General features: G+C 58.5%; 2 protein-coding genes across 3 annotated transcripts; one reads left to right on the top strand and one right to left on the bottom strand.

The window, feature by feature from the left end:
• Window positions 1–851: 851 nt before the first annotated feature.
• On the top strand, window positions 852–4,056 carry VGF (VGF nerve growth factor inducible). Of its 2 annotated transcripts, none has more exons than XM_032327224.1 (2): window positions 852–1,076; window positions 1,584–4,055. In XM_032327224.1, the coding sequence occupies exon 2, from the start codon at window positions 1,604–1,606 to the stop codon at window positions 3,455–3,457; it is 1,854 nt and encodes a 617-aa protein (XP_032183115.1). In that variant the 5' UTR covers window positions 852–1,076; window positions 1,584–1,603; the 3' UTR covers window positions 3,458–4,055. The 2 variants fall into 2 exon arrangements, with proteins under 2 accessions (XP_032183115.1, XP_032183116.1); XM_032327225.1 differs by lacking the exon at window positions 852–1,076 and adding an exon at window positions 1,124–1,455 and having other exon boundaries at window positions 1,584–4,056.
• Window positions 4,057–4,846: 790 nt separating this feature from the next.
• On the bottom strand, window positions 4,847–11,018 carry AP1S1 (adaptor related protein complex 1 subunit sigma 1). Its single transcript, XM_032327234.1, has 5 exons — window positions 10,910–11,018; window positions 8,907–9,085; window positions 8,108–8,216; window positions 6,909–7,046; window positions 4,847–5,637 (listed from the first exon to the last, which is right to left on the bottom strand). The coding sequence occupies exons 1-5, from the start codon at window positions 10,910–10,912 to the stop codon at window positions 5,590–5,592; spliced, it is 477 nt and encodes a 158-aa protein (XP_032183125.1). The 5' UTR covers window positions 10,913–11,018; the 3' UTR covers window positions 4,847–5,589.
• Window positions 11,019–12,958: the final 1,940 nt, after the last annotated feature.

The following is a 12,958-nucleotide window of genomic DNA, read 5'->3' as shown; positions in this document are numbered from 1 at the left end:
AGGAGGGTGGGGGAGAGGTGGGCTGACAAGGGGCAAGCGGGGCCGCCAACATAAGCTACAGAGTGAGCTGGACTGAAGGACAGACACACCTTTTTCTCCAAACACGCACCGACTGTGAACAGACACGACACAGAGGCACACATCCTCAGTCTTTCCCCTTTCTTCCGACTCGGACCCTTTCCAACGGGATTACCAAAACCGCAAGATCCACCCATCTGCCCCGGCCCAGGGCCGGCACCCCGCACCGCAGATCCGCGAACAGCGCCAGCAGGCGCCCAGATCCGTCCCTCCTCTCTCGGGTTCACGCCGTCCTTGGGTGTGTTCCCCGTGAACCGTGCGTGCTGTCGGGGGGTGGGTAGTCCAGCCCCTTCCTCGGCTTTGGAATCTTTACCCTCCCCCTCCCCAGTATGGATCACCTACTGATGCCCAGTCAGACCCTGGGAGTGCCCCCATTCTGTTCGGCTCAGCGACGCGGGCTCCCGCAGCTGCAAGTTGCTCTGTAACCCACCCTCCCGCCTTGGAGCGTCTCAGCATTCACCCTTCCATTCATTCTCACATTCATTCATTCATCCTTTTCTCCTCGTCCCTCCTTCATTCATTCATAGCCCCCTGCCCCGCCCGCCCCGGCGATTTCATTCATTCATTCATTCATTCATTTCCCCGGTGCTAAGCTAGCGCACGCCCCTCCAGCCGAGGCTCCCGGCGCGCAGGCGCAGGCCGGGAGAAGAACACCTTCTCCAATCACTGGGCTGCCCCCCACCTCGAGGCGCCCGCCCGCTTCCCCATGAATGAACATTGACGTCAATGGGGCGGGGCGATCCCACGTGACCCTGCGCTCTCCCCTTTATAAGGCGGCAGCGGCGCGGGCGCTGTCCAGCGTGCTGAAGCCGGAACGAGCGAGTCTCCCAGAGCCGCGCGGACCCAGCTGAGCCCAACCCACTGGACGCCAGAAATCGACCGTCGCTCCTATCCCAGCCACTGCTCGGAGCCGAGGCGGACGCGTCCCGATCTTCCCCTGTCCCCACCCCGCCCCGACCCGACCCTCCTCTCCACCTCCCGCATCGTGACACCAGCTGGTAAATACTCCGCTGTCCATCCCTCAAACCCTCGGCAGCCGTGGGCGTGAGGGAGGGTTCTCTCTCCTCCCGGATGGGGGTGTTAAAAACACAGCGGGGAGCCCCCGGTAAGGGTCCCTGGTAAATGGGGGAGTCGCCGCTTTTCTCTTGCTGCTGAAGTCGCCCACGCACCATCCGGGGAGTCCTGTGGGGAGGGAGCAGAGATTTTTTCCCCCCTTATCTTAGCTGCTTAGTACGTGGGCGCTGGCAGTGAGATGGCTTAGGCAAGGGGGCGAGGAGGCACTGGGGGGAGCGAGGGTTGCGGGCGTTTTCCCATTTACACGACTCCAGAGATCGGCACAACATCTCTCTCCTTTGCACCTAAACGTCCCTCTTCTGGGTAAGGTTAGGGGGATGAGGGAAGCCCTGGATTTCCTGATTAAAGGTGGGGGAAGGGGATATAGAATCAGAGAGCGGAAAATTCTTACAGAAACCCTCTCTTTCTTTGGTCCCTTCTATTTTTCACAGTCTCCGGCAGTCCTTTGGTCATGAAATCGCTCAGGTTGCCGGCTTCCACCCTCTTCTGCTTCCTTCTACTGATCAAGGGGTTGGGAGCAGCGCCCCCGGGGCACCCTGAGGCGCAGCCACCTCCCCTCAGCTCTGAACATAAAGAGCCGGTAGCTGGGGACGCAGTGCCCGGGCCGAAGGATGTTAGCGCCCCAGAGGTCCGAGCCGCTCGAAATTCTGAGCCTCAGGACGAGGGAGAGCTCTTCCAGGGCGTGGATCCCCGGGCGCTGGCCGCAGTGCTGCTGCAGGCACTTGACCGCCCGGGCTCGCCTCCGGCGCCCGGCGGCTCCCAGCAGGAGCCAAAGGAAGAAGCAGCAGAAGCTCTGCTGACCGAGACCGTGCGCAGCCAGACCCACAGCCTCCCGGCGCCAGAGACCCAGGCACCTGCGGCCCCGCCTCGCGCTCAGACTCAGGAGAATGGTCCCGAGGCTGGCGACCCCTCCGAAGAGCTCGAGGCGCTAGCTTCCCTGCTCCAGGAACTGCGAGATTTCAGTCCGAGCAACGCCAAGCGCCAGCAAGAGACAGCGGCAGCAGAGACGGAAACTCGCACGCACACGCTGACCCGAGTCAACCTGGAGAGCCCCGGGCCGGAGCGCGTGTGGCGCGCTTCGTGGGGAGAGTTCCAGGCGCGAGTCCCGGAGCGCGCGCCCCTGCCACCCCCTGCTCCCCCTCAATTCCAGGCGCGTATGCCGGAGAGTGGGCCCCTTCCTGAAGCCCACCAGTTCGGGGAAGGAGTGTCCTCCCCCAAAACACATCTAGGTGAGGCTTTGGCACCCCTATCCAAGGCGTACCAAAGCCTGGGTGCCCCTTTCCCCAAGGCGCGCCGTCCGGAGAGCTCACTCCTGGGCGGCTCTGAGGCGGGGGAGCGCCTTCTACAGCAAGGGCTGGCGCAGGTAGAGGCCGGGCGGCGGCAGGCAGAGGCCACACGGCAGGCCGCGGCGCAGGAAGAGCGGCTGGCAGACCTCGCCTCCGACCTGCTGCTCCAGTATTTGCTGCAGGGCGGGGCCCGGCAGCGAGGCCTTGGGGGTCGGGGGCTGCAGGAGAAGGAGGAGGAGCGAGAGAGCGAGAGGGAGGATGCGGAGGCGGAGCAGGAGAGACGCGGCGGGGCAGAGAGGGTGGGGGAAGAGGATGAGGAGGCGGCGGAGGCGGAGGCAGAGGCGGAGGAGGCTGAGAGGGCGCGGCAGAACGCGCTGCTGTTCGCGGAGGAGGAGGACGGGGAAGCCGGAGCCGAAGACAAGCGCTCCCAGGAAGAGATGCCCGGCCACCGTCGGAAGGAGGCTGAGGGGGCAGAGGAGGGCGGGGAGGAGGAGGACGACGATGAAGAGATGGACCCTCAGACGATCGACAGCCTCATTGAGCTGTCCACCAAACTCCACCTGCCAGCGGACGACGTGGTCAGCATCATCGAGGAGGTGGAGGAGAAGCGGAAGCGGAAGAAGAACGCCCCTCCCGAGCCCGTGCCGCACCCCCGGGCCGCCCCCGCCCCCACCCACGTCCGTTCCCCGCAGCCCCCGCCCCCTGTCCCCGCCCCCGCCCGCGAGGAGCTGCCCGACTGGAACGAGGTGCTCCCGCCCTGGGATCGCGAGGAGGACGAGTTGTTTCCCCCCGGGCCCTACCACCCTTTTCCCAATTATATCCGGCCGCGGACACTGCAGCCGCCCGCTGCCTCGCGCCGCCGCCACTACCACCACGCCCTGCCGCCTTCGCACCACTATCCTGACCGGGAGGCCCAGGCGCGGCGCGCGCAGGAGGAGGCGGAGGCGGAGGAGCGCCGGATGCAGGAGCAGGAGGAGCTGGAGAATTATATCGAGCACGTGCTGCTCCGGCGCCCGTGACCTGCCCTGGCTCCGCCCCCGTGCGCCGCTACCGCGTGCGCTGCCACCCCCCTCCGTGTTTCTCCTCTCCCTTCTCGGTGTTTGCATGCACCCCAGCCCCGCCCCTGGCCGCCTCCCGGCCCCGCCCCCGCCCTCGGGTCGCCCCGCCCCCGGGCTGCGCCGGGACCCGTCAGACCGCTTCCCGGATTCCAAGCCCGAACACCCTAGACTCACTCAAGGAGGCCCCCCGGGGCCACCCCAGGCGGGCGGGTGGTTTGTGCGAATCCCCCCCCACCCCACCGGGCCTCTGTCCCCACCTAGTCCCTCTCGGGACGTCCCCGTCCAAAACCGGAAAAAGCTGTTCCAGTTAATTGTGTGAAGAAGTGTCTGTCTCCTGCCCTTTGGGCCTCCAAGGAGCCTCTCCACCCTCTCCAGATCGCTGTGAATTTACCTATTCTTTCCCTTCTCTGTTGTAAATACCCCTCACGGAGGAAATAGTTTTGCTAAGAAATAAAAGTGACTATTTTATTAGGACTTTGTTCTCCGTTATTCACCCGTCCCCTTGGGCCTCTGTGGTCCTTCCCAAGGGGCGGTGAGGGAAGCGCCGGCCACAACACCCCTCGCCTCCTGTTCAAAAGCCAGGGTGGTGGAACCGCTTTCAGCCGCATTTCAGAGTAGAATATGGCCCATATCTACGAAGAAAGCCCAAATTGCACTTCCAGCCTAGCAGGGGTGGTGGTGGTGGCCGGTGGCTGGTGGCGGTGGCGGAGGGTCCCTAGGGTGGGTCCCTAGGCCACTTAGAAGCTTCTTCTAGCCATGACCCTCCAGCCTCTTTGGCTGGTGGCTCCTCAGCCCAATTCCAACCTCACCACTAGCCTCCTTCCCCGGACACCTAAATTCCCTGGTCTTGTGTATTTTACAACATACAGGGAGGAGGGGCCTCCAGCTACAGAAACACCCTGCTTTCAGCCACTCCTCAACCCTTTGGTAAGCATACAGGGTTGGCTATCCCCTTGACCCCCTGATTCCTCTCTCCAAATAAAACTAAACCAGCTGAATGAAATCTTCCACAAAGGAACCCTTCCAGGAGTGAAACCGTGTCCCTAGGAGTTGCTCGTCCCTGGCTGAAGGTGGCCAGGGAGCTGGAGGTACCAAGTTCGGAGAGGCACTGAGCTCACAAATCCAATTGGAATAGGGGCGCTCAGCACAGGTTAAACTTTCACTTTGGATAAATGACGGATGTATTTTCATAGGACACGAATCCTAAAAATATTCATTATCATTCAAATTGAACCGGAGGTCCTCTATGTGTTTGTTTTTTTCCCTTTAACGCCAGCAGTCCTAGTTCCCGTCCCCTTCTGACTGATCCCAGAGGCCTTTCCTTCCTTCACAGAGCCCAAGCAGACAAAGTCCAGAAACGCTTTTCCTTTTATTTCAGAGGAAAGGAAACAAAGTCAGACGCTTCCCACACCCCACCCCTTAGCTCCTCTCTGGAGCTTAGCTCCTGCCTCACCCAAAACATGGAGTGAAGGAGGGACAGTCTCCCGTAGAGCCTGCCCTTCCCCCAGCCCTCACTTCCCGCAAAGTGGCAAGGTTAGAAAAAAATTAACCATGGTGTTCCTCCCCTGGCACTGGACAGAGTCCCCGCGGTGGCCGAGGCGGAGGAGGGTAGATGAGGGGAAAGGTCTTCCCTCTCAGTATTCAGAAATCCCCCCACCCCATCCCAGGCAGAGGGGCTGCCCTAGCTGGCTACCGGGGCAGGGTGGAGGTAGGTTATGGGGCAAGGGAGAAGAGAAGAGCCCTGAAAACCTTTTCCCTTTAACCTGACGTATTTATATATTTACAGTTATAAGGGAGGGGAGAAAGTCTGGGGTAACATTAGTTCTTCAAAGGCAGGGAAAGAAAGCCAAATAGCACCCCCATTTTGGTCACATTTTCCTACCTCCTAGCTCCTAAAACCTTCGTTGGGGAAAGGGGAAAGAGGAGACAGAGGTGAGGGAAGGAATGTTTGAGGGTCCTGAGCCCACGTCTCACTCCAGAAGAAGGTGAGGCAGCAGAGGAGGGGCGGCTGGGTCCCACCAAGAAAAGGGGCCCTCGTGCCCTGCCTCTCCACCAGCTCCCCACAGCTCCACGGGCCCAGGCGGGGTGGGGGGCTATGCCAGCCCCATCTCCTCCAGCACACTGCGGGGCGACTCATCTTCCTGAGGCAGAGACAGACAGAGGGTGACGCAGAGACACCAGGAGAGGCAGACAGGGAATGAGGGAGAGGGGGGTGGGCAAGACAATGACAATCACGGGGGGGGGGGGACACAGAGAGATGGGGGGGGGGAGAAAAAGCCAATGTAAGCTCAAAGCTGGAACAGTCTCCAGTCCCCAGTCTCCAGTCCCCCCGTCTCCAGGGACCCGCCCCCTAGAGCCAACTGTGGCAAGGAGGGGTTCCAGGTGGGGTCTGCTGCCACCCAGAGAACCCCAAACCAGAAGCTTGGGGAGCAGTGGGGGCTCCGTCTCTGAGGCAGAAGGGAGTGAAGACGGGACTGAGGGGTGGGAACCCTGCTTTCTGGAGGCTGGGGGTGCCAGATGGTTGGGTCCTTTGATTCAGAGTGGGGGCAGGGAGTAATAAATTGGCATCAGGTCCCTGAGGGAAGGTGAACCAGACTGCAGAGAAATGAGTCATTAGGGTCTGAGCAGCGCACTAGTAACAGGGGTGGGTGTGTGTGCCAGGGCACGTGCATGTGTCTGTGTGTGTGTGTGTGTGTGTGTGTGTGTGAAGGGGAAGCTAGACCAGTGAGGTGCCAAGTTCAATCCTGCCCTTTCTCCTACTGCAGAGATGAGCCCCCATCTCTCCCCCTCCTCAGAGCCAGCCCAGGCCAGCTTGCTTGTCATTGCAGATTCTGGTGACTCATCTCCCTGCACCAAGTCTCAGCAGTGGCACAGCAGAGAGGGGGCAGGCAGTAATGGGGTGAGGGCGGGGGCGTCAGAGAGCAGAGAACCAACAGCCAGGCACCCTCTACCCCAACCCCCAAATCCCCACAGCCCCCTGCTTCTGAGGAGCAGAGGTGTGTGTGTGCTGTTACCAAAAAAAGGGGGGAGGGGTCCCCACCTCCATGAGACACCAGGAAAGAAGAATTACCTATCATGGGCCCCTCTCCGGTTCCCTAAGCAACCCCAAATGCCAAGAGAAGTATGGGACCAAGGAGATCTGGCTGGGACGAGACACCCTGGGTCTCGGGAGAAGGAGGAAGAGCGGGCACAGGCGGACTGCCGGCCACCCTGACTTCCCACCCTGAGCACTCAGTCAGCGCTTGAGGGCAAGCTGGCCAAGCGGGCGCCGTGGGGGCCAGACGCCACAGAGAGGGGGGCTCCCTTGGCAGCCGGAAGGCGGCAGCTGCGGCTGGCAGGCGAGGTGTCCAGGGAAGGAAGGGCCCCCTGTGCCACGGCGCTCTTCCTCCTCCTCACTGTCCCGGGCCCATACCTCCTGCAGCAGGTCGGCCTGCTCGATGGCCTTCAGCACACTCTTTTTGGAAGTGTCCTGGACATCACCCCCCATGAGAAACTCATCCAAGATGAAGTAGGCCTTCTCAAAGTTGAAGATGATGTCCAGCTCGCACACCTGCGGGGGACGGGGAGAAGGCAGAGTTGAATGTCAAGGTGCATTCCCACCCCACCGGCAGCCTAGCCGCCCACCCTCTTTTCTTCTCATGGCTCCACAGTCTTCTTTGTGACCACTGCTCCCACCTCGCGCTCCTGCCCCAGGCCTACAAACCCCCGAACCCCAAAGCCTTAGTACTCGGTTTAATTTTTTCTTCTCCTTGTCTCGTCTCTTCCTCTGTGAACATGAAAAACGAGTTGCCCTAATCTACCCTACTGTGAGTCCTGTTGCCTTCCCCCCAAAATCTGTGTCATTGTTTCCCACCTGGGGCCAGGCTAGCCTCCCTCCCTGGGCGCTACGGGGCTGGGAAGGAGGAGATTCTGGATCACGGGCGGAAAGACTTGAGCGCCAAGCAGGGCTCTGCCACTACGCCGCTAGATGGACATGACATTTCATTTCTCTGAGTCTGGTTTCTCATCGCAAAATTGAGATAACACCACCTACTCAGAAGATAAAATGAGGAGCAGACACGAGAGCCTGAAAGCGCTTTGTAAACTGTTAATTTGGAATACAAATGAGGAAATTGTTCCTTCTCCCCGTCTAAGGTCTGAGCTGACAGTCCATGCCTGGCCTATTCCCTCTTTCCCCTGCCAATCAGTAAATCCAGACTTGCTGGGCATGGGACCCGGACATCACTAATTTAAAAAAAAAAAAGAAAGAAAGAAATCAACTCTCCAGAAAATTCCAATGCAAAGTCAAGATCAGGAGCCACTGATAAAATCTGAAATGTGGGGTCTGTCCTTCTGTGAGACCTCGGAGCTCAGCTCTAGATATACTGAGTGGCAGAATCTGGTGCATACCCAAACCCCCCCCCTCCCCCCCCCCCCCCCCCCCCCCCCCCCCGCCCGGCTGATTAAGGGATATGGCTAATAGGCTTAAGGCTTAAAGAGGGGAATTAATTACTGTTCTCACTGTTCCAACTTGGCCTCTCCCAAACCTTCCAGGCAGAGACTGGAAGGTTCGCAGGGTTTGGTAGAAAGAGAGGACTGCTGGGTACAGACAGGGCGGGTGGGGGGACTTACGCTGCCGAAGTACTTGTCCAGGAGCTCCACGTACCGATGGATCAGCTCCAGCGTGATGAGCTCATTGTCTTGGCCTTCGATGGCGCAACAGAAGTAGAGGCTGGCGTATCTGCGGGCAGGGGCACAAGCAGAGTTGCTGGAGGGGCTGCTGGGCCTGCTTTAGGACCCAGGCTCTGTGCGCCCAAACCTCCCATTTCTCCTTATTTATTCCCAGCACAGGGTCCGTGTCCCTTCTGGACACAGGCTGGGTCTGTGTCCCTACTGGACACAGGCGGGGTGGCCCCAGGGTATGCAAATAGTAACAACTCACTCTGCCTCTTGGTGGCTCTCACAAGACAGAGACAAACATGCAAGCTCTTTCCCTCTTGCCCTCTGACCTGTTCAGTTTGACTCAGCAAAAACCTGAGCCAACTAATCCACCTGCTCAGAGAGGGAACTGGACAGGGTGTGTGTGTGTGTGTGTTTGTGTGTGTGTGTGTGTGTGTGCGCGCGCACGCATGTGTTTGGGGAGAGGCGGTGCAGGATCTATTATTGTTGAATGAGGCTGCAAGGGACACGTGTGATGGACAGGATAAGGCCTTGGTGACAGAGGCAGGTGTCAGGCATGAGCGAAACAAGTAGCGAACCAGAATTTCTTCCTGGTAAGTTTGGAGAGTAAAGCAAGCTAGAGTTCCTCACTGCCCTCCAGATGGCCTTAGCTCCCAGTTCTCCCCGACCTCATTGCTCAGCCGTTTGAACCCACTGCCAGACCCCCCTCTGGCAGGATCCGGACAGCTATGGAAAGGAGATGGCGAGTCACCTCTTATAGACGACTTTGAGATCCCTCCACTCCAGGAAGCTGCACATCTTGGGCTTGCGAGCCAGAACAACCTGCATAAGCTCCCGGACCATTTTCTTCCGCTCCTTGTCTGATGTGGCCAGGTACCATTTCTGCAGCCGCAGCTTCCCCTGCCGGCTGAACAGCAGCATGAATCGCATCTAGGGGCAAGGGGCAGAGCTGAGGGTCAGAGATCTGGTTCTCTGAGTTTGTTTACTCCAGAAACACAGCTACGGATGCGTCCCACAAATACCTCTAACTCTTCTCTATTCACAGCTCCCAAGGGCTTCAAACAGCAGCCCTTGGGAGTCAACTCTGGGTATGCCCAACGGCAGGTGCCTTTCCTTCTGGGGCATGTCAGAGCTTCAGAGTCTCTCATTTGGGTTCAAATCCTAGCTCCGGTAGTGGAGAAATTTGCCTCGGGCGATTATTCTGTGTCTCAGGGCCTCAGTTTCCCGGTCTGTAAGATGGATGTAATAAAAGTACCTACCTGTTTGGAGGGATTAAATGAGTTGCTATACACAATTGTGCCTGTCACATGGTAAGGACGGTAACACCTTAAGTGTCACTATTATTACTCCTTCCCCTCCTATTTCCTACTTCTGTCTTCCAAAGGTCAGTAAAATGCCTAGTAAGGTGACAAGCAGCTCATAGCTGAAACCACAGAGATGTCTGCTTCTTCTGTAGTCCCCCTACCCACCACCATGCTGAAATGGGATATTTTGTCTCTGCAGACGCTACCTCAATTCTCCACCCTATTCCTAGCCATACACCCTTGCGGATGTCCCCAGTGCACTGCTGTCCAGTGCCAGTCGTATGCCCAGGGGTAAATTCCACCCTCTTCTCTCCTCAGCCAGCCAGGCCTCTGGCGACCCTCAGTCCTGTCTTTCTTCCTTTTAGGGTGCCTCCAGCTATGCACCTGCACCCACTCTTCTCCAGATACCAGGTGACCGAAATTAATTTCCCTCTCAGTTCCTGGGTTAGGACACCGCCATCCTGGGTGGTTCCTGGAGCTTTGTGGAACAAAGTGCATGCTGAGTAGAGTGGGGAGGAGTACACAGCCCTCACTACCCCATGGACCCCCAGTTTCCCAGTTTCAGGGGGTCTAGTCTACACCCTGGAGTTAGCTCCTTCTCCCTGTAGTTCTCCTCTCCCTGGGCATTACCAAGGGCTGGAATCCGTGGGTGTTTGAAACTGGACTTGTTTAGGAGATTAAATGAGAAATCAAGGGGGGTTTGGTGGTGGGGAAGGGGACAGGCTGCTAGCGTGGCAGGAGGGCAACAGAGGGGCGCAAGGAAGCCCTTCGCCTGAGACTGGGGGGGCAGGGGAGCTGGAAGCCAGGAGGAAGACGGAAGGCCTGGGCTCCGGAAAGAGAATGGGATGGGGGGTGCGGTGAGCCAAGAGCACGGGAGCCGGGGATCTGAAGCCCGGATCCCGGAGGGCAAGACCTCGAGCCTACTTGGCTTTCCCACCTCACCCCAGCCTGCAGGCGAGCAGAGCGATAAACCGAGGCAGGACATCCACTCCTCGGACCCGGAAACTCTCCCTTCCCACACACCGCTCTCCCCGGGCCAGCCGTTCCTCTGGGCTGCACGGGAACAGAGGGTCTTGGTGACCCGCCAACCCCACCGCCTCCCTTCGCCGGCAGGCCCCCGCGCCCCTTTTCCTCGGGCGACTTCCTGCGGCAGGGGTCGGGACCCCCTGGACCGCCACCCGCGCGCTACCCCCGGCTCGGGACGCTTCCGCCGCCCCCTAGTCAGTCCCCTCTCGCCCCCCAAATGCGCCCATTCCCCGTCCCTTCTCCCTAAAGCCGTTTCCAGCTGCTCTTCCTTGCGAGGCCGTCTGGCCCACCCGCCCGGGTAAGCGGGGCCTCCGAGGACGGGAGGAAGAGAGGGCGGCCCCCACAGAGGGCGGCCCCCAAGGACCCCCGCAGGTGCAGCCCACGCCCCTCGGTTCCCCCTCCCCTCCCTCTCCACACAGCCTACCATCCTGCAGCCTCCGGCTCGGCGCGTCCCTCTTCGGCCACCGTACGCGCCAGCTCCCCTCCCTTTCTTAACCTATCTCCTCCTTCCCTCCCTCTCGTTTGAAGCCCCGCCCCGTCCCGCCCCGGCTCCGAGGCCCTTCCAGAGGCGTACGGCGCAGGCGCCAGCTCTGCGGCGCGCGCGGGCGGGGCTGGAGGCGGAGATGCGGAAGCCATGGCAACCAGGTCCTCGACTTCAGCTGTGAGTAGCTCTGTCGTCATGGCAACAAGGCCGTCTGGTGGGCAGGTTGGAAGATGGGGGAGGAGGACAATGAGGTCCTCGCGCTTCGGAACCTTGGGGGGAAAAGGCGGGAAAGGGGGTGAGAAGTGGAGGGGACGACTGGTGGAGTTTGTGGGGAAACAGGGACGTCTGAGGGGGACGCGGGGGCGATGGAGAGGGCGCAGGGCGGGAACTGGACGTGGGGAAGGAGTCCTGACTTGAGGGCTTGAGGAAGACTAGACGAAGCGTGGTGGTGGGGGCGGCGGGGGTTGACATAAATATGGAGCCCCAAAGAGAGATGTACCGAGAACCTGCTCGATGCGGCACCCACCTGAAGTGAGGGAAGTGTGTCGGTCATGAGGGAGATGGGAGATTTAAAAAAAAGGGGGGGGCTGATAGGAAAGGGATGTGCGGAGAAGGGAGCGGGCATGAATGAAGGCAAAACGGGAAGAAATACAGAGCATCCTAAAAGGGCAGCACGGGTCGAAACTGAAAAAGGACAGATGTAACCGGGACGCACGGGCAAAGATGAGGCTGTGAATTAGTGAATTAGATGAGGCTTTCCGGCCGGCGGCGTGCGCGTGTGAGCATGCGCACCTGTGCCTGCGTGCTTCCTCGCGGTCGAGTGAAGCAATTGGCAGGTCGGGGTAAGAGAACACCTTCCCTTTTGTCAGGTCGAAAATGATGTTATTATTTCTGAATAGCACTTGAAGCAATTGTTGCTAAGGTCTCACCCGTCTCCATTTTATGCTCTTTTTTTTTCTTACTCTTGGATATGAATTAATATGCTATCGTTGCAAGAACAGGGGGCCTAACTCGCCTGGGATACGGTCTCGTCTCTGACCCTTACTGGATGTGTGGCCTCAGATGAGTCATTTAGCCCTCAGTATCCTTATTGGAAAACTGAGGATGGCCATACCTGCTTTGCAGGGTTGTTTTGAGGCTGTACAGAAAGGATCCGGCGCATGGCCAACACTCGTCAGTATCCTTGCTTATTTTCTCCCTTTCTCAACTTCGTGCTTCTACTCTTTCTTTTTCCTCTTTGTCAATTCCCTTTCTCCTCTGTGTACACCTTCAGCTTACCAATGACGTAGACATTGATTGGACTGTCTTGTTTTTTCTTTTCTTTTTTTAAAAATTTGTTTAGGTCAAAAATAAGATCAATAAAGCCAGCTGTTGGCATCAGGAAGGGTAAAACATCACAGAGTGAAAAGAAGGAAAGGAGATGGCATAAGGAATGAAAGGATATGTGCGCCTGCGGTGGCGGGGGAGAGGAAGGTGGTAGATAAGTAAAGAGCCGTGAAGCAGAGAGGTAAAGCAGTGAGCTGAGCAACAGCTCTTGGAAATGTGGAAGCTCTAGAGATGTGAACTCCTACACTCCTTGGAAAGCTGATACTTTCTAGAATTCCTTGTCTCCGTGTGGTATGCCTCACTGCAGAAAAGAGGATTCAGGAGAGAATTGTTAGAAATATGGGATTTGCTCTTGCCGAGTCCTACACTTCAGGTGGTTCAAACCAGTCTGAAGACGGTGGACTGGATCTCTTTGCTAAACGTAGAAAATCTGAGCCGGTGGATCCAATTTGGCTTGTGTCTGCAGAGGAGTTCAGAGTTGAGGCAGTGGGCAGTTGGGAGTTGTTTTGGTTGCCTGAGTTGGTGGATAACTTGGTGAGAACGGTTTTTAAGGAAGTTAATCTTAGGGCACCTGGGTGGCTCAGTGGTTAAGCGAGTCTGCCTTCAGCTCAGGTCATGATCTCAGGGTCCTGGGATCGAGCCCCAGGTTGGGCTCCCATCTTG

This window comes from Mustela erminea, chromosome 20 (assembly GCF_009829155.1).
Source record: "Mustela erminea isolate mMusErm1 chromosome 20, mMusErm1.Pri, whole genome shotgun sequence".
Lineage (NCBI taxonomy): Eukaryota > Metazoa > Chordata > Mammalia > Carnivora > Mustelidae > Mustela > Mustela erminea.
The sequence above is the reverse complement of the archived record's forward strand: the minus strand, read 5'-3'. Positions and strand labels throughout refer to the sequence as shown.